General features: G+C 40.6%; 1 protein-coding gene across 1 annotated transcript in view; it reads left to right on the forward strand.

The window, feature by feature from the left end:
- Positions 1-18,711, forward strand: part of LOC142151989 (cathepsin S-like) — a 52,244-nt gene extending 33,533 nt beyond the window's left edge. Inside the window, exons 5-7 of the mRNA XM_075208152.1 lie at positions 7,061-7,220; positions 8,610-8,718; positions 18,432-18,711. Of these exons, the coding sequence (XP_075064253.1) occupies positions 7,061-7,220; positions 8,610-8,718; positions 18,432-18,531 (369 nt within the window). The 3' untranslated portion in view covers positions 18,532-18,711. The remainder of the gene's footprint in view (positions 1-7,060; positions 7,221-8,609; positions 8,719-18,431) is intronic.
- Positions 18,712-21,647: the final 2,936 nt, after the last annotated feature.

Here is a 21,647-nt window from a genome sequence, read left to right on the forward strand (position 1 = left end):
AATAAGTGCTGGGTTTCAATAGGGTCCCATTGCCAGATTACCATCCAAGGCCCAAAACATACCGAATCTGACACTGGTGATTTGGTATCTCTTTATCATTTTAAAGTACTGTATTTTAAAAGAATTACGCTCAAATGTAAATCAGTCGTTACAGTGTTATTATTTTTAGACAGTGTATCCTGCCTTTTAACTTAACTATCTCTGCTCATATACACAGTTGTGAGCACTGTAATAATCGCGTGTGTTTGAATGTTGTTTTGTTGTTACTCCTTTTTAGTTGCACAGTTTGACGAGTGGGTGTGCAGTCAGGTGCATGCCCATGATATCAACCAGGTCATGATGTCTACCAGGTCATGACGTCAACTTATTAAACCATTCTACTACTTTGACTAGTGCCTGAGCTTTTCCTCTGTACTACTGTGATAATGGGTGCTGACCCTGCTTATTTTGACCACGTTGCTTATGAACTGGCTTTGTAAAATAATTTATGAACCTGTGCTGCCTGCTCCTGACCTTGGATTTGTATTATGATTGTGTACCTGAGATGCCAGAACATCTACCTACCATAGCTAGCCTGGGGGTTGTAATCTGCAGCAATTTCCATCACTTGCTTGTGGCGTACATGATAAAAACAAACAAAAAAAAATGGATTCCCATTTGGCTCTGTGCCTTAGGTTAGCCAATGGCAATCATTAGTGGTATATAGATTGTAAGCTTGTGATCAGGACCCTCTTACCTCTTTGAGTATTAACAAATATGCAGTGTTATTTTATTGCTGCATTTGCTCCCAGTTTGTAAAACGCTGTGAATTATGTGGGTGCTAGAAATAAATGTTAATTAGTATATATATAAAAGTTGGTCCCACATCTGAACATACCATCACAATAAGCCAATTACTACAGCACTATACCATAATACCAGAGACAATGAAAGAATGTAAGAGAAATTATTTTTCCAAAAATCTTACTAAAAGTAATTTGGAAAGGAAAGCTTTACAGATTAAGAATATTGACTACATTAGTATGTTTGACACAAGGCATGAACTATTTGCTGATCAGTATATATGGGATAATGCACTACTGTAAGTTAAAACGGATATTAGAAGTTACCAAGGAGAATGGTGACTATGTAAAACCAAGAGCCTGTAAGATGAGTTCTTGTATACAGGTCACAGAAATCTGAATTACTTCTAATATACAGATTAATTTACAGTAAGCAATATATTATTTCTTACATAACACAAATTTTCTTATTGAAAATTGAAGTGATAACACCAGAATAGACAGATTATAGGTGTTGACATGAGAACTCATTGTTTAAACAAATATTATTTACAGGAGTTTACACACATATTAACCACTTATATTGTGTGCACTATTATAATAGTATCTGTGGGTCAGCACAGTGGCCTAGTGGTTAGCACTTCTGCCTCACAACACTGGGGTCATGAGTTCAATTCCTGACCATGGCCTTATCTGTGTGGAGTTTGTATGTTCTTCCTGTGTTTGCGTGGGTTTCCTCCAGGTACTCCAGTTTGCTCCCACACTCCAAAAACATACTGGTAGGTTAATTGGCTGCTATCAAAATTGACAATCTCCCTCTCTGTGTGAATGTGTGTCTATATTAGGGAATTTAGACTGTAAGCTCCAGTGGGGCAGGGACTGATGTGAATGGGTTCTCTGTACAGCGCTGCGGAATTAGTGGCGCTATATAAATAAATGATGATGATGATGTTTACCCATGTCATGATTTGTACAGAATGTGCTGTCATCATGTTTCATCTGTTATGTTATTTACTCTCAATGGCTATGTGATAGACAGTGATTATGAAATTGTTGCTTTTACTGTGTGTCAGGGCTTGTCATGATACCAGGCTGCACATGTCACAAGAATTTATGGTTAACAGGGGAAAACTCTCAAATAAATGCACCAAATACAGTGGGCCTGAGTCATTAAGGCACGCATACCAGGCACATTGGTTGTTCAGGTGAAACCACACAGTCCTAAACTGTCCGCTACATACTCCCGAAGTAAGCAAAACACGGATCGTCACACATGCTGCTTAATGACTTCAGGAGTAATAGCTTTTACGCTACGTACACACTGGACCACCGCTGGCTTCTCTTGCTGGGCCACCTCCTTCTCCTGGGGCTGCCTCCTCCTTTTTCTCCGGGTGAGCCACCTCCTCCTCCTTTCGGGCCAACTGATCGTGGCACCTCCTCGTGGTGGCATCCTGTTGAAAAATAGGACCTGTTATATTTTTTTAAAATGTTGTTTGTCTCACATACACAGAGACATGCAGATAATGTTAGCTTGCAATGTGAAATATCCAAGACCACAGATAGTCCATCATTGGGCCAAAAACACACCACTACACCAGTTTCAGTGGGCCTTGACTTGACAGGTAACATAGTTAATCACACACATGGCTAAGACCTAGCAAGTGTGGTCTTGGGAGCAATGTAGTTTATTATAAGCCATCTTACTTTTCGTTCATTAGTAACATACCTAGCTCGATACGCATAAACATTGCTGTTTGCATGTGTGCAAGTAAATGACAATTTACAAAATCGTGCACAGCTGCTGGTACATACTGCACGTAGGTGTGTCTGTACGTCACTCACGGAACAGTTACTAAGATGGCTGATTAACCTGTCAATTAAATGAAATGCTGTGGCCTATCCAGGCAGTCAGGGGGTAGGACTTTGGCCTAGCCTACTGACTCTTATGCAGGAGAATGCACCGGTACACATATAAAACTGCAGCTGAATCAACTATTCAGCCCTGACAATTTGTACATGGCCCAGACGTTTGTGCTGTTGGAGAGAGCATTTTTCCATGTATTTATGTGGTAAGTAATATAGCACTATGTGTGACACTTTACATAGCATGTAAGGAGAAGGACTATTTGAGGTTTTCTATATTTTCTGTGGATTTCTATTGACAATGGACACATATCTAACTGGCCATTCTGTTAAAGCATTACCCTACATTTTGTGGTAAGTAGCATGGCCCTATATGTTACATTTTACATAGCATGTAAGAAGGACTAATGTTTTATATTTTATATTTCTAGGTATGCCTGAACAAGAACATAGTCAGCCCTCTGTCTCCTCCGCCTCCGCAGGAAGAAAGCAGAGGAAGCCCAATTTCACCAACTCAGAAATCCAGATCTTGGTTGAGCTGGCTGTTGAGAGGCTCCACTCCACCACTCATCAGCTTTCTGCACCATCAAAAACGAGAATTTGGGATAAATTAACTAATCAGGTCAATGCCATGTCTCTTTTAAGATGCACAGTAGCTGAGATAAAAAAATAAAAAGGTAACTATGGAATCGTGCATCACTTTTTTTTTTCTTTTTTTTTTTTCTTTTAAATGTGACAAGGCATTTCTGGATAATTTCATCATTCCAATTTTTCTCTCAGGTGGCAAGACTTTAAGCGTCAACTAAAGGAAAAGTTGACTGCCACTGCAGGCATGCTCATAGGACAGAAGGTGGTCCCCTGGCCCAACAAGACCTCAGTTCCCTTCAGACCATGGCATTGGCCTGTTTAGATGATGAGATGGTGCAAGGGATGGGCCGCATTGACATCAAGCGAAGCCTGCCCGTCATAGAGCCTCTAACACCACTGTCACTGTTGTTGACGAGCGCTTCACCTATAACAACTCCCTTTCCCATAAAACCAGATATGTTCGCTGGTACTAGGTTGTCTCCAGAACTTATTCTCGAGTAATGATAGCTCAACTCCGTTAGGTAGGCACCACAGAGGACTTGACAGTGGGAGGCTGAGCAGAGATACTCCTGGACCAGATAAAGCCGGAACACTGAGTTAGCAACAGGATGCAGTACCAACCTTCACCAGTATAACAGATTGGGAGTGTGGAGTAGAGAATGGTGTAGTACCAGCTGTGGCCTGTGTGAGATGGAGCTAGAGAGCAGCACAGTGTCAGGGAAAATGCAAGATTGAGCAGTAAATCTGTACTGTAATACACCGCTGACACAGGTGAGTCTGATGGAGCGAATAGCTGGCGCCACGATCCTGCGGCAGAGAGGAGATCTCTCAGACTTAAAGGCAGAGTCGGAATCCAGGCAGAGGTCAGGGCCACGAGCAAACAAGCAAGGCAGAGATCACAACGGGTATCAATCAGGAAAAACAGGCAGACTATACAAAGAACCAGGAGCACGGAGAAGCAAGCATGTGAATGCTATAACCAGCAAAGGCAAAGTGAAGCTGACAGGTATTTAAACCAGTAGTAGCCAATCAGGGCAGGTGTTAGATAGAGCTGCAGATGAGGGGAGTTCAGGTGATGACACCCAAGCTGAAAACAACTCTGCAGCAGCCAAAAAGAAAACAACAGTTACCCGCTGTTCCTAACAACCACCAGGTACATTTCAATGGAGTATAGGTTTATGTTACTGGTTTTTTGTTTTCCTTAGCTAACAAAAGCTAAAATCATACATGTATGCTAGTGGATACAGTCAGAAGTAATAAAGCTACATTTTGAACCACACACACACACAAAATTGTCTCCATAATCTTTCTTTACACAGGGGCACATAATTTAAGATTGTAATTTTTGTCTTATGACTTTTCTTTTTCTTTTGTTACATATGGTAAATAAAATTGCAAATGACATACTTAACATTTCTGTATGTTTTTTGGTTTAACAAAAAATAACATATTCTTTAAATGTTGCTGCGTCAACAGATTCTTAAGGGCTGGGGTCAGCATCTACCACCTCCTGGCCAGCAACCTTGGCCTCTTCCACCCAAGGAACCCCACTCCTAATAGCGATGTTATGGAACGCCACACACAGAGCAATGATACCACACACAGTCCTCAGCGCATACATTAAAGCACCAGTCCGGTCTAGGCAACAGAATATAGCCTTTAAAAGACCAAATGTCTACTCCACAACCAATCTAGTGGCTGTATGTGCCAAGTTGTATGCAACCTCATGTTCTGTGCATGGGTTCAAAATAGTGCGGAGTCAATGGCGAAACGGGTATAGTTAGCCCTATAAGAGGTGACATGAAAGACAAAGGGCAAAATCTGAATGACAAACTTCTAGGTCCATAAAAAACACAAACAACATTTTAGATGACAAACAGTGCCATATTTGCAATGTTAATATAGCTGATTGATTCCTTCAGGGAAGCAAAGAGGACCATATTTTTAATACAATGAAGATAGGTCCTATAGAAATGTTTAGATATTATTCTAGGGAAGCTGTCCATGTGGTATATCTAGATAAACATCAGACTAAAAGTTAAGGGGAAATATATAGTAATGCTCCATGATCAGGGGCAGGCTGGCTTTGGGGCAGGGGGGCATCTGCCCCCCGGGCCGGTCCCATAGTGTGCTCCCTTGGGCTGGGTCACTGGGCCACCTGCATTTTTTTCCCTTTAAAATAGGCTGCTGAGTCAAGTCTTGCCCCCTGGGCTGAAATTTGCCAAACCTTCCCTGTCCATGATAATCTTCCAGAATACTTAGCTATAAAACTAAGGTCACCAATATTAACATTTTTAATTAATACATATATGAGGTGTCTTTATGTTAAAAAATGAAAAATTACAGATGTAAGTAGTACCTAATAGCCACGTCACCATTTGTCCTTGCACTCCCTTGCCTCTGTTGTATTCTTGACCACTTCCCTAATTTTCAGATGGCAAAGGAGTCATGTACTCCCTGGCCAAACAGCTACCAGGTCACAAATCGGGAGAGATGGGTCACATATAGCCTGGACATTTATCGCGTGGAAATGCTTCTGATTCAAATAAATCAAAGCATACCTACCTGACGGGGCCAGGGCTACATGTGTCCCATCTACTACTGTTCCTATGACATGCGGAAAGCCGGCTATGGTCGCCAACTGTCATTATATGGGCACAAGGTACGCCTCATCAAGTGGCAGGTGGGCGAATTGCCTGAGCTGTGACAGGAACGCCCGCAGAACAACCTTCAGCACACAGCTGAAGAACTTCTGTGACATCCCTGCCGCTACTCCTACAGTGGTCTGGAATTACCTTGTGGTGCCAAAGTGCAGTACCACCAACAGTTTGGTCAATAGAGGTATTGCTGTCGTGATATTGCGCATTGGCTCCAGATCACTCTGCACAATGCTCAGGGTGTCCAGGGTGACATGAGATTTGGCCGATAACGATGGACCACTTCAGCATCAGACATCCCAAGGAGGGTGACACGTAATGTAAATGTATGAGCAAGCAAAAACCCTAAAAAACGAATAAGAAAATATATATTATTGTACTATTACACAGACACATCACTTGGCCATAACATGAAACAAACAAAGGCAAAAATAATAATTGCAGATGCATCCGAAATTGCAGCATACAGCGCATACTCCTATTGGTCTTCATATAGCAGTGTTTAATAAGCGGAGTATATGCAGGTGAGTAGGGAGCATACGTCACAATTACATGCTGAATTGGTGTACTGTTGTGCATGATGTCGGTTGGCTGTGGGGAGTTAAACTAGACTTCTGGCAGGTGCATACTTTTCACTGTAAAACACACTGATACTTAAGTCCTCCCTACCCTGACTTGGACGTTACAGCATGAGAACACTCTCATTGTCTATTGACTACAGCACCACACCACTTTACCTTCTTGTTCACACCCCAAAATCATAGACCGTAGTAAGTGGCTGTTGCATGTACATACTCAGCGGACTTGCATTTTTTGACAGTCAGGTGTCCCGGTTGTGCGCATGTGCAGACGGAATTTGCTTTTGATATGCACAAAATACAGAGTTGTGTGCCTTAATGACTCAGGCCCAGTATGTGCAATAGCAATTATACATAAACCACATTTTAAATATAGATTAAATAAATTATCTGTATTTTACTTAATTTTCAAACATACTCATGTTTATTTGTGATTTTGTCTTTCTGTTACTATAATATTAACACTGGTGTGACACAAAATATTGTAATAAGTTCTTCAGAAGTGTCACAGCACCAGAAAGGTTGGGAAACGCTAACTTGCGACATATGCTAATAATAACATGGAGTTTCATTTTAAGATTTTTTTTATCAGAAAATGGCTTGCTCGTATAACTCTGATGAAGCAATACTTCTGAATACAACCAAGTACTACTTGCTGTCTGGGGAAGAGAATTTAGCATCTTCAGTGGCGCTTGAAGGACCTATCACTACTGGGTTTGGAGTAAGCTCTGATTTCTTGCTTTATAGTGAAGGTAATTATAGTTGTCACATAATACCATTACTCTTACAGATATGAATTTATTCTAAGTCAGTAATGCTCATTTTCTAAAACTCCAAAAAGCAAGATTTGAGGAAGGGGGCACAATGATCTTGGCATAAACTGCTGAGGACAGACTTACAAAATAAGGTCAGAGGGTGGGCCAGAGAGTGCTAAAACAAGGAACTTTGCAAGAGTCCAGGCACTAGGGGAGAAGTGTGAGCTGAGCAATTGTTTACATGGGTGATTCTAAAAATTATCTAAACTGTTTTTAAAAAATGTTATTTAAAATTGTAAAAGCAAATTAACATTATCTGTACATATATTTACCTCTGTTGGCATCAATGTGGTCTTTTTGGGCCAGAACAGGACTCTAGTGAATGCAATTGCATGCAAGCAAATGACACTTCCGACTGCTTATGACTTGAAGGGTGGAATGGGAGTGGGAGGGAGCGGACTAACATAGGCAATGTACAGTAAGGGCGTGCGTTCTTATGGGACTTTATATTGCACATATGCATGTGTCTATACTGCACTGTGTTCTGTCAGTTAACATATGATAAGTAACGTATAGCCAGAGTGTACTTTTATGCATATTCAAATGGAAACATTTCTTGAGATCATATTGTATTTGAATGATTGAGTACGTGCGTGCGCTCAAGAACTTTGCATTCTTTTTTAATGTAAGTTACGTTCACATTGCGTTCAAAGATAAATCAAGGACTAAATATGCACTAGTTTGACAAATGCAGATTCAACATTCCACAAACATTTGTGCAACCCAGCCCTCACTTTCTTAGCTCCACATAAGAACACATACAGCCAGCTAAAACCCATTGCTGGTCTTCATTGGTCACTTCACACTCTGAGATTAAACATAGCATGTCAAGACCTCCTACCATTGAAAGGCATGGATATACACTGTAGTTGAGATGCTATGTTCATCTATTATGCAGTCACCATAAAAAAACAAAGCATACTAGCCTGCCTAAGCATCTATATGCTGGTTTGGAGATACCCATTTTTGCTCCTTTACATCTCTGTAAATACTGCAGCTTATAAGTATGTTCCTGTTTGAATGCATTGATATTTATTTTTATCAAGGACACACTTATTTCAAAAGTTAACTTAGTTTGGACTTATTTTAGCATACTATAAGAAAATTTCAAGCATATTATTTAGTTTAATAAAACACAGGCTTTGAAATTTGTTACTGTTTAAGGATTTCTGAGCTCTTTTAACAGTACTCCTCATTATTGTAATCACTAAAAAAGTCAATAAATAAATCAGTTATTGGTACAGTATATCTGATCGTTATTTCTTCCCTAAGGTCTAATAAAGCAATGGTTCAGAAAATGTATGTACATTTTTCTTTTAATTCAAGGAATATATGATGGGGACTGTTCCAAGAATCCAAATCATGCAATAATCATTGTGGGTTATGGGACAGAACAAGAAGAGGAGAACAAAGCGTACTGGATAATAAAGAATAGGTAACTTCTGAACACCATTGTTTATACTATGACTGGATGAATTCTAAGAGACAGGTAGTTGTGGTGGCAAAATTTTAGCTGCAGGTGTGTAACTTTTGGAGGAACTTTCTGCATACCTCTATGTGGGAACTTCCTTCCTGCCATGTAAACATGTATAAATTCCTCCTACAAATAAGACATACACTATTTAACCCCCCCCCCCCCCAGGGCCGTCTTTCCCATTGGGCACAATGGGCAGGTCCCCGGGGGGCCCTGCAGCCCAGGGGGGCCCGTCGGAGGCAGCAAAAAAAAAAAAACCTGGAAAAAAAAAAAAGACAATACTTCCCTTGCGGTCAGCTGGCGATCCGGCTCCCTCCGTGGTCTCCTCCTCTGTACGGCGCTCGCAGTGCATGTCGGGCGTGACGTCATCATGCCCGCCCGACATCCATTGCGGATCGCGATGGAGGAGGAGACCATGGAGGGAGCCGGATCACCAGCTGACCGCAAGGTAATTATTGTCTTTTTTTTTTCCAGTTTTTTTTTTTTTGCTGCCTCCGACGGGCCCCCCTGGGCTGCAGGGCCCATATATATAATATTTTTTTTTATATATATATATATATATATATATATATATATATATATATATATGTATATATAGGGGCCCCGGTGCACTGCTGTGCCCGGGGGCCCAAGATGTTGTTAAGAGGGCCCTACCCCCCCCCATTTTATACTGATTAAATCACACTTACTATTTTAGATAATGTGGTCTCCTAATCATATTAACAACCACTTACACTTTCAATGGATCACAAATAGGTTGGAAAACATATAGAACCTACATTATTTTCACTGTACAGATTTCTTTGTGTATGTTTTGCCTACCTACCCCTGGATCAAAATAATTTTAGTTTCTGGCTTAGTGATTCCTATCTTGTTGCACCAGCACCCTCCGAACAATAAACCTCAACTATTGCATGTGCAAGATCTGGGGTCAACCAATTAACAGTGAGCCCATTAAGCTCTAAGGGAAAGGGGGCTGCTAAAGTTAAAGACCACATGTAGCCTCGTTCTAGAGGTTCATTCTAGGGTTCTGCTGTTCAAGCTACTCAATGTGCAAAATGTAAATAAATGAATCCCATTCAGGAGACCAGATTTACATGACAGCAATTTAATTAAATGCTTTACCTACTGGTTTCTTAGATAACTTGTGCTCAGATGTACTATTCACTTACAGATAGACTTCCAACCTTGTTCAGGCTCATCAGTGGAATAGCAGCATATGAAGTAGAGATGAGCGGGCTCGGATTTCACTAATCCGAGCCCACCCGAACAGTGTGGATCCGACGGGATCCGAGCACTGTTCGGGAACTTCCGGGCGCCAAATGAAGCCAAACCGAAGCTATGACATCCAAGTCTCGTGCCGGATCTCGCGAGACTCGGATCTCATAAATGCCCCGCTCGCGGCCGCCATCTTCATTCTCCCTGTGGTTAGTGAAGAGGGAGGTTGATGTGTTCTGTCCTGCTGATAACTTTACTAAAGTGGTGCTTTGTCCTGCTGAGTGAATCAGTAGTTTGTCCAGTGCTCTGTCCTGCTGATTTATTTAGTCAAGTGGTGCTTTGTCCTGCTGAGTGCAGTAGTACTTTTTCCAGTGCTCTGTGCTGCTGATTCCAGTGGTGATTTGGCCAGTGTCTGTGCTGCTGAGTCCAGTGGTGCTTTTGTCCTGTATTTGTTTCTGATAAGTCCATATCAATTTGTTAATTAGCCAAAAATCTTTTAAAAAATTAAAAAAAAATCTCCCAAAAAAATAAAAATAAAAAATAAAAAAAAATATAAAAAAATAATTGAAAAAGTATAAAAAATATTATAGAGCAATATATTCTTGCTGTCCCAAAATAGAGGACCTGCCATTTCTACTACTACGGTCATTGTTTGTGTAGTTCAAAAAAATAGGAACTGCCAGTTCTATTACTACGGTCATTGTTTGTGTAGTTCCAAAAAAGAGGAACTGCCAGTTCTATTACTACGGTCATTGTTTCTGTAGTTCCAAAAAAGGGGAACTGCCATTTCTATTACTACGTTCTTTTTTTCTGTAGTTCCAAAAAAGGGGAACTGACATTTCTATTACTATGTTCTTTGTTTTTATAGTTCCAAAAAAGAGGAACTGCCATTTCTATTACTACGTTCTTTTTTTCTGTAGTTCCAAAAAAGGGGAACTGCCATTTCTATTACTATGTTCTTTGTTTTTATAGTTCCAAAAAAGAGGAACTGCCATTTCTATTACTACTTTCTTTGTTTCTGTAGTTCCAAAAAAAGGGGAACTGCCATTTTTAATACTATGTTCTTTGTTTTTATCTGTGCAGTGGAATTTAGACCAGTTGAGGGTGATATATTGTGGCCCCGGTACCAAATTTGGTCCTGGGGCCACTCCACTACGCAGTCCAGATAGATGCGTATCAACTACATTCAGTGTTGGGTCCAAATCCAAAATTAATGAAAATGACCTGTCATCGTCAAAAACAAGAGGCATTGACGCGCTCGAACTACACCCTGTATATGCTGCAGAGGATGTAGGAGCAGGCAGCTGTGCAGTGGAATTAAGAACAGTTGAGGGTGATATATTGTGGCCCCAGTACCAAATTGGGTACCGGGGCCACTCCACTACGCAATCCAGATAGATGCGTATCAACTACATTCAGTGTTGGGTCCAAATCCAAAATTAATGAAAATGACCTGTCATCGTCAAAAACAAGAGGCATTGACACGCTCAAACTACACCCTGTATATGCTACAGAGGATGTAGGAGCAGGCAGCTGTGCAGTGGAATTGAGAACATTTGAAGGCGGAGGTATTGTGGCCCCGGTACCAAATTGGGTACCGGGCCCACTCCACTACGCAGTCCAGAAAGCTAACTCGGTGCAACGTTTTGGACTAAAAAGAATATTGTGAGGTGTGAGGTGTTCAGAATAGACTGGAAATTAGTGGAAATGATTGTTATTGAATGTTATTGAGGTTAATAATAGCGTAGGAGTGGAAAACAACCAAAAAACAGGATTTTAGTGCTTTTTATGCTTTTTAAAAAATAAATCAGAACCCAAAACCCGAAATCAGAACCAAAACCTTTCGTCAGGTGTTTTGGCAAAACAAATCAGAACCCCAAACCTCAAGCTAATCAGAACCCAAAACACAAAACACAAAACACTAAAAGTGGCTGGTGCACACCCCTAATATGAAGCTTTGTGTAGACAGCCGCATTGGAACAACGAGATTAGTTAGGGAGATTCAAGTTTCTCCTGCCATGAATAAAGTTTGTGCAATCCTCTAAAAACCCAACGGTTAAAGCACTGACTTAATTACTGCATTTTGAGTGACATTTCCCCATAGTCTATATAGAAGTGTCTATTTGCATTTATTCCCTAGGAAGTAACTTGAAAATTCTGTGACTTTTATAATTGTGATGTTATAACAAAGCTTATTCAATAAAAATGGCTGCATTCATACTCAGTTTACTAATTTCACGTGTTAAAATTGGATAAAAACTTGCAGCCAGAGACAAACAAATACATAGGGCTAGATTTACTAAGCTGCGGGTTTGAAAAAGTGGGGATGTTGCCTATAGCAACCAATCAGATTCTAGCTTTCATTTATTTAGTATATTCCACAAAATGACAGCTAGAATGTGATTGGTTGCTACATCCCCACTTTTTCAAACCCGCAGCTTAGTAAATCTAGCCCATAGTTTCTTCCTTTTTGTATGGAGAAGCTCTTTAGCAAATTGCACAGTAACTGTAATGCCTGGAAATGCCTTACATTTCACCCTATGCTTTGTACACATATATGAGTATGAGTAGACAGACTGATGATCTAAATTGTTTCCTCACTCAGGTAATGACTTATTAACATGTAATTGTTAATTTCCTTTGTTTCTTCTTCTTAAAAAGGACACATGTACGTATACAAACCAAAAATCAATTAAAGTCATCATTATCTTGAAAATCGAAACCCTTTACTCTGTCCCATTTATCTATCTCATGCCCTAGTGTGGTTACATCACACTACACACAGATCCATTCATCTGCCTTGGTTTAGACAGTAAAACAGAAAAATGGATTTTCCTTAGCGCTTCGCTACTTCAATTGCAGCTAGGGGATTTGCAAATCAACTACATACTACAGTCATGGCCAAAAGTTTTGAGAATGACACAAAATATTATTTTTCACAAAGTCTGCTGCCTCAGTTTTTATGATGGCAATTTGCTTACACTCCAGAATGTCATGAAGAGTGATCATATGAATTGCAATTAATTTCAAAGTTCCTCTTTGCCAATTAACTTTATCCCAAAAACAACATTTCCACTGCATTTCAGCCTTGCTACAAAAGGACCAGTTGACATCAGGTCAGTGATTCTCTCTTTAACACATTCTCAGAGTGTTGATGAGGACAAGGCTGGAGATCACTCTGCTATGCCAATTGAGTTAGAATAACAGACTGGAAGCTTTAAAAGGAGGGTGGTACTTGAAATCATTGTTCTTCCTCTGCTAGCCTTGATTATCTGCAAGGAAATATGTGCAGTCTTCAAAAGGCTTCTCAGACAAGGATATTGCTGCTAGTAAGATTGCACCTAAATCAACCATTTATCGGATCATCAAGAACTTCAAGGAGAGAGGTTCAATAGTTGTGAAGAAGGCTGAAGTGCGTCCAAGAACGTCCAGCAAGCACCAGGACCATCTCCTAAAGTTGATTCAGCTGCGGGATCGGGGCTCCACCAGTGCAGAGCTTACTCAGGAATGGCAGCAGGCAGGTGTGAGTGCATTTGCATGCACAGTGAGGCGAAGACTTTTGGAGGATGGCCCGTTGTCAAGAAGGCAGCAAAGAAGCCACTTCTCTCCAGGAAAAACATCAGGAAGAGACGGATATTTTGCAAAAGGTACAGGGATTGGACTGTTGAGGACTAGCTAAAGTCATTTTCTCTGATGAATCCGCTTTCAGATTGTTTGGGGCATCTGGAAAAATGCTTCTTTGAAGCAGGAAAGGAGAGCTCTTCCATCAGTCCTGTGCCATGTCAACAGTAAAATACCCTGAGACCATTCATGTGTGGAGTTGCTTCTCAGGCAAGGTACTAGGCTCACTCACAATTTTGCCTAAGAACACAGCCATTAATAAAGAATGGTACCAAACTATCTATCCTCAAAGAGCAACTTCTCCCAACCATTCAAGAACAGTTTGTAACGAACAATGCCTTTCCAGCATGATGGAGCACCTTGCTATACAGCAAAGCGATAACTAAGTGGCTCGGGGATCAAAACATTAAAATTTGGGTCCATGGCCAGGAAACTCCCCAGACCATTGAGAATTTGTGGTCAATTCTCAAGAAGCGAGTGGAAAAACAAAAACCCACAAATTCTGACAAACTCCAAGCATTGATTAGGCAAGAATGGGCGGCCATCAGTAAGTATGTGGCCCAGAAGTTAATTGACAGTATGCCAGGGCAAATTGCAGAGGTCTTCAAAAAGAAGGGTCAACAATGCAAATATTGACTCGTTGCATAAACATAATGTAATTGTCAATAAAAGCCTTTGGGACTTATGAAATGCTTGTAATTTTACTTCAGTATAACATAGCAACATCTGACAAAAAGGTCTAAAAACACTGAAGCAGCAGACTTTGTGAAAACCAATACTTGTGTCATTCTCAAAACTTTAGGCCATGACCGTAGTTGATATAATCAAGCAAATATAGCAAGTGTTAGGAACCAATCCCGCACTAATTATCAATGAAAATACAAATAAAATAAGGAGGAATGAGTGTTCTTCATGACTCCTCAAAGCTGGATACAAACATAAAAAGAAAAACAAAAACAAATAATAGTGCGGCTGTTAAGAACAGCAGGTAACTGCTATTTTCTTTTTGACTGCTGCAGTGTTGTTTTCAGCTTGGGTGTCATCACCTGAACTCCTCTCACCTGCAGCTCTATCTGACACCGGACCTGATTGGCTACTACTGGTTTAAATACCTGTCAGCATCACTCTGCCTTTGCCGATTATAGCGTTCACACGCTTGCTTCTCCGTGCTCCTGGTTCTGTGAATAGTCTGCCTGCTTTTACCATTAATACCCGTTGTGACCTTTGCCTGGATACCAACTTTGCTTGTTTGCTCATGACCATGACCTCTGCCTGAATACTAACCTTGCTTGTTTGCTCTTGACCCTGACCTCTGCCTGGATTCCGACTCTGCCTTTTTGTCTGAGAAATCGTCAGTTGCTGGCCATTAAATGGGCATTCGAAGAATGGAGACACTGATTGGAGGGCGCTATCACAAAAATCTTCAAAATACATTGGTACTGCCAAGAGGTTGAATACCAGATAGGCGCGCTGGGCTCTTTTCTTCTCTCGATTTAGTTTTGTGATCACATATCGCCCTGGTTCCAAGAATTTGAAGGCAGATGCCTTATCTAGAAGTTTTCTACAGAAACATGAGGATACCCTTTATAACACTCCTATCATACCTTCTCAAACTATGGTTTCAGGGCTAACTCAGGATTTGGCAACCCAGTTACAGGCAGTTCAGGATCAGGCACCAGCCTCCATGCCTCCCAATTTGTTGTTTGTGCCAGCTGGTCTGAGACAGTCTGTCTTTTCTGGGGTCCATGACAGCAAAATATCTGGACATTCAAGTATCACTAAGATTATTAAATTACTCTCTTGCTCTGTTTGGTGGTCTTCTATGAAGAAAGACGTTAGAGACTTTGTACAGTCCTGTGATATTTGTTCCAGGGTGAAAACACCCAGAGATTTACCAATGGGAAAGATTATGCCTTTACCCATGCCCAGTGTTCAATGAACCCACATTTCCATGGATTTTATCATGGATTTGCCTTGGTCTAAAGGGTGTAATTGCATTTGGGTGATAATCGATCGCTTTAGTAAGATGGCTCTATTTGTTTCCTTACCGAAGCTACCATCTGCTAAGTCTTTGGCTCCTCTGTTCATTCAAAATGTTTTCAGATTACATGGAATAACCAGTAATATTGTCTTAGACAGAAGAACTCAATTTGTGGCCCAGTTCTGGAAATCATTTTGTGCCTTGCTTGACATTGAACTGAGTTTTTTATCAGCCTATCACCCGCAGACTAATGGACAGACGGAAAGGGTAAACCAGTCTTTAAAACAATATTTAAGATGCAACATCTTTGAATTACTTGACAACTGGGTAGAAAACCTGCCATGGGCAGAATTTACCTATAGTAATTCCCCACACTCTTCCTCTGGTTATGCCCCATTTGTCTACATTTATGGGAGACATCCCAAGTCTGTTTCATTTTCTGACATCATCCTACCCGCCCACCCTGAGATCGGACACATTGCTCGTTCTCTGAAGAGAAAATGGAAAAAGATAATCTTCTCATTGAAGCAAGCTGTGTCTCAAGCCAAGTTATTTAAGGACTGCATCAGACATCCTTGTAAGCTTAAGGAAGGGGACAGAGTATGGCTCTCCACTAGGAACATCAAGCTCCGCCAGCCTTCCTTTAAGTTCGGACTAAGATACATTGGTCCATTTAAGATCATCAGGAATATTAATCCAGTTGCTTTTCAGTTGGAACTGCCCAACTCATTGAGGATACCCCGTACGTTTCATGCATTCTTATTGAAGCCAGCTCTTACATCCCTGAGGTTTCCCAGGAAACAGCTAAGCAGACCTGCCCCAGTGATAGTGGATGGTCACACACAATATGTGATCGAAAAAATTCTTGATTCCAAATGGGTACAACGCCAACTCCCCTATTTGGTTCACTGGAAGGGGTGTGGTCCTGAAGAAAGATCTTGGATACCTGCCAGGGACTTGCATGCCAATGACTTAAGAAGAGTTTTTCATCAGAAGTTTCTAGATAAGCCTAGATTAAGGGGTTCCTTAACCCCTCGTCATGGGTTGGGGGGCAGGGTAATGTTAGGAACAGCAGGTAACTGCTATTTTTTTATTTATTGCTGTAGTGTTGTTTTCAGCTTGGGTGTCATCACCTGAACTCCTCTCACCTGCAGCTCTATCTGACACCTGCCCTGATTGGCTACTACTGGTTTAAATACCTGTCAGCTTCACTCTGCCTTTGCCGATTATAGCAGTCACACGCTTGTTTCTCAGTGCTCCTGGTTCTGTGAATGCCTGTTTTTGCAGATTGATACCCGTTGTGACTGAACTTGGTTGTTTGCTCGTGGCCCTGACCTCTGCCTGGATTCCAACTCTGCCTTTTGTCTGAGAGATAATCTCCCTGCCGCAAGATTGTGGTGGCAGCTATCCACTCCATCAGACTCACCTGTGTCAGCAGTGTTTTACAGTACAGGTTTACTGCTCAATCTTGCTCCGGCATTTTCCCTGACACTGTGCTGCTCTAGCTCCATCTCACACAGGCCACAGCTGGTACTACACCATCCTCTACTCCACACTGCCAATCTGTTATACTGGTGGAGGTTGGTACTGCATCCTGTTACTAACTCGGTGTTCCTGCTTTATCTGGTCCAGGAGTATCTCTGCTCAGCATCCCACTGTCAAGTCCTCTGTGGTGCCTACCTACTGGAGTTGAGTTATCACTACTCGAGAATAAGTCCTGGGGACAACTGAGTACCGGCGAACATATCTGGTTCTATGGGAAAAGGAGTTGTTATAGTTGAAGCTCTCTTCAACCACAGGTTCTAATAACTCAACTCGTAGGGTAATTCACAACAGCGACACTGTATAATTATAAGTGTACTCCAAAAATGTACACTCATTACAAAGAGACTTCTTTCTTGTGATCCACATGTCAATTCCAGCTGTGATCCCCTTTTGTAAATAAACCTACACAAAATCCACTTGTGCTAATACATCAAGCATGTGCTCTTATCTGCCTCTGTCCAATGTATAGCTCTCCAATAAATAACCCACTTTCAAGATGTCTTCTTGGAATTTTCATTTAGAATAGACTTTAGATTATTCCTCAGTCATGATTTCAAGCCAAAGACATGCATATAAATGTCTCGTACAAATATCACGTTGACAACATAAAGGAAAAAAAAATACAGAAGAAATCTAGTGCGATATGTTCATCAATTCAATAAATATTTTATTTTCACACCAGATATACATTTATTAAAACACTAAAAAAAAAAAAATATCAGAGAGATTCAGATACTTTTACTGGATATACGGAGAAGCCTCGCATGTAGTAAGTTAATGCCCAGGATATAATACAGCAGATCTCTCATGTAGATGTTACTTACTAGGAAGGATGGTCAATCTCACTCTGGAAAATATATATGTGGAGGGCTGACTTGAAAAGGGGTAATTGCCCTAAGGTTTACAAACCCTTAGAGTGGAGATACACATATATTGTAGATCAATAAAATAGTAAAATATGTTAATTTTGCATTGCTGTCATTATTAGCGACAATTAATTTGAAAACAAAATATCAGTTGGAGTGAAGGTTGCCTAATTAGCCACTTAATACTAGACATATGTGGAATACATATGCTACATGGCTTATTTGCTTTCATCGCAGATGCATGATACATGCCTATATAGTAACATGCTCAGGCATGCAGCATGCATCTGAACAAATGACAATTCAGCCACGTAGCCTATATCTTTTTATGTGGTTGATATTAAATGGCTGATTTGCCCACCATAGTTGCCGTGCTGACCTCAGTAGGGATATTAATGGTTTTAATCTCTTGATAATCAATATTTTTATGTTTTTTCTCCTAGCTGGGGCGAGGAATGGGGAGAAATCGGATATGGAAAAATCGAGCGCAACATCAATAAGTGCTACATAGCAGAATTCGCAGCCACCATTGATATTATGTAGAGATCGTTTATTGCAAAAGAATAAAAAATTTAATATAACTATTGAAAATGTGCTAAAAACTTAATTTTTTGCAATATTAAGCTCTTAATAAAACATGTAAAAAGTGACCTTCCTCCACATTTTATGTTGAAGCAAGTATATTATTACTTCAGAGATTATGAAATGCCTTGCTACAATATATATCCACTCTTGCTCATTGCTATGTATAAATAAAAAACTATTACTCCAATTCAAATGTAGTTACTGTGTCGTACATTTCTGCAGGTATTATCCACCCTATATGTTACACTATGTTTACATATTTGTCTTTAATATTAAGGACAATTTGGCAACACACAGGGCAGATATTGTATGTAAATCTTCTTTCAAACTTGATCTATGTCCTCCACACGTTCCAAGAGTTAATCATAATCAAGGTTAATTTTTAAGTTTCTGACATTTCCTCTCCACGAACATGATCATATGTAAAATGAGAAAAAGAGAGAGCATATCATAGAGTAACATGTATTATATGATTATGATATAAACTATTAGATATCCCAGGGATCCGGTGAAGGTAAATAATAAAATGCACACACCACGTGATGGAGGTTTTCAATCCCCTATAGGGTGTACACTTACAAGATTACAATCTTGAATCACACAGATCAATATGTAGACATAGATGTCCTCCTTAGATCTTGTCCTCTTATTAGATCCTCTTAGAGTCGATGCTCAGAAGGAAAAGTGAAAAAACTAATAGTGCATTATCCCTCATAAAAGATATTTTATTGCACCAAAGATACATAAAAACAATAAAAAAGCATATGATAAAAGTATCCAAAATATTCAGAACGAACAGAGAAACCAGTGAAGCTGGACTCTTACCGGATCACAGATGAAACAGCGCGTGTAAAGAGAATATAAACCCCGTCCATACAATCGGGTAGCCGACTTGCTCTCTGCACGGGCAAAAGGATCCAGGATAAGTCCAGATTCACCGGCATGTATGTCCGTCCGGGTATCCACCCCTCTCCTGCCGACGCATTTCAATTGTTAAAAATCTTTATCAACACGCGCTGTTTCATCTGTGATCCGGCAAGTATACTATAGACTGGCAAAAACACTGGGACCTCTCCTGTTTCTGTGTACGCTATAGCTCAGTAGAATGTCACTGGATACTTGCTACCCCTTCTGTTTCTCTCTGTGAAATGGCACCGGATTGCCGTGGATGGCAGTACTTATAGAACCCAAAACTCGCGAGATACGATGATGCAATGATGACGTTATGCCTCGTTTTCTCCTCCGGGGACTTTGACCAAGCATCTCTACTTTAAACATAAAGGGCCTGATTCAAGCCCAAGTGCAATTTGGCCGTAATTTACATCTTAAAAAGAGCAAGCACCTTTTGCATAGTTCTGGCCATATTCAAATCAAAGCGTTTAAGATTCATTACGATTTGAACATGGGTAGATATACGCTCTTTATAAATGGTACTTTCCATATATAGACACACATAGCAGAATGAAGTATACGCACATGCATAAATACAACAATTTAACATCAGAACATACATAACTTTTATTTGGCTATAAATTACAATAACAACTGCAACAACCTAACAAATAAAAAAAGTTTTTCAAATAGAATTTATATAATTTTTTTTTTATTCATATATTATTTTAAATTGACTAACTAACTTGTATGCGTACAGTGCATTCAAGGCGTTTTGAAAACAAATTCTAAATGAATACAGTGGTTCTGTGAAAGCTACTGAGACACATACATGTAATTTTTTAATCAAAGACTATGGTATATCAGTCATCACTGTCATCTGGCTGTCAAGCGCCATCCCCGCTGCCTCCACTACAGCCAGGGACGATCGCCTTCCTGGTCAGCCCGCGCATCCCATTGCTAAGCAATTGGAAGCCTCCTGCTCCTTCCTGTCCTCGCTGCTAGGCAACGAGGACTCTGCTCCTAGCTCTGTCCGCGGTCAGCTGATCTCTGACCGCCGATTCCACTGCCCACCAATGAGGATAATCTCTTGTCTATTTATAGGAGACTCTGGTGCCATTAGGATGCCAGAGCATCTAAGTCTCTTATGTTCCAGCACATGTGTGTATCCTGCTTTCTGACTGACTTCCTGTGTACCGACCCGACTTCTTCTGACCTTGCTTCTGATACTCCCTTCGGTCTGATTGATCTTTCTGATTTTGACTCCTGGCTTCCTGATCCTGAATCGTCTGCTCCTCTGGCACCTCGCTTGCCCGCACGGTTTGACCTCAGCCTGCACGACTTTGCTTGTTCACCTACCACTTCACTGGTGGCTAACTTGGAGAGCCACGACCTGCACTGTTGTTAAACTGATCCTGGTACTTAGTACTATATAAAGAAGATATACATCTCAAGACTCGTTCTGTCTGAATATAAGGTAACTCCTGAGGTGATTCTTTATCTATGAGACCTCCTGCTGCACACCTATGGTATCATCCATCGCAGAATGCCAATATGCACGTCTCTTGCAGCAAACTCCAAACTCCCTTGCGGGGGTCCATGAAGAAGACCAGAGGCGTGTTAGACTCTATGCCTCTTTGTTTAGCAGCGTCAACACCAGCAAGTGACCTTCAGTACAAACGATTCTGTGACACTGGCATTTATATCTGCCCTATAGCCGTTGTACAAGATACTGCTGAAAACAAATGTACTTACAATAAACACAGGATTTGAATTGGCCACATCTGTGTTAACACGCCTTTACCATATATGATGATATGTTAGTTCATCCCTTCTCTCCCCTGTTTCGGTAGTCCTTGTTGGCAGAAATTAAGCATTACACAGTGGTAGAGCTACCTCCATTGGGATAGTCTAAAGACAAGATGCACTCAGGTTGTAAACTGCACTGTATTGCCACCACAGATCTGGGGTCTGCGTTGTATAGCCACTAAAAATTTGGAGGTCTGCATTGTAACATCAGAGATTTGGAATCTGCATTGTACAGAGGTTTCCAGAATATGGTCATCAAGATCCTTTCTGCATTGTAATGTATATCAGTCAGTATAAGGCTCTTTGTATTGTGTACTGGTCTTCAGAATGCTCTCTGTTATGCATATTGATCAATAGTAAGCACTTTGTATTGT

The sequence above is a fragment of the Mixophyes fleayi genome, chromosome 4 (assembly GCF_038048845.1).
Source record: "Mixophyes fleayi isolate aMixFle1 chromosome 4, aMixFle1.hap1, whole genome shotgun sequence".
NCBI lineage: Eukaryota > Metazoa > Chordata > Amphibia > Anura > Limnodynastidae > Mixophyes > Mixophyes fleayi.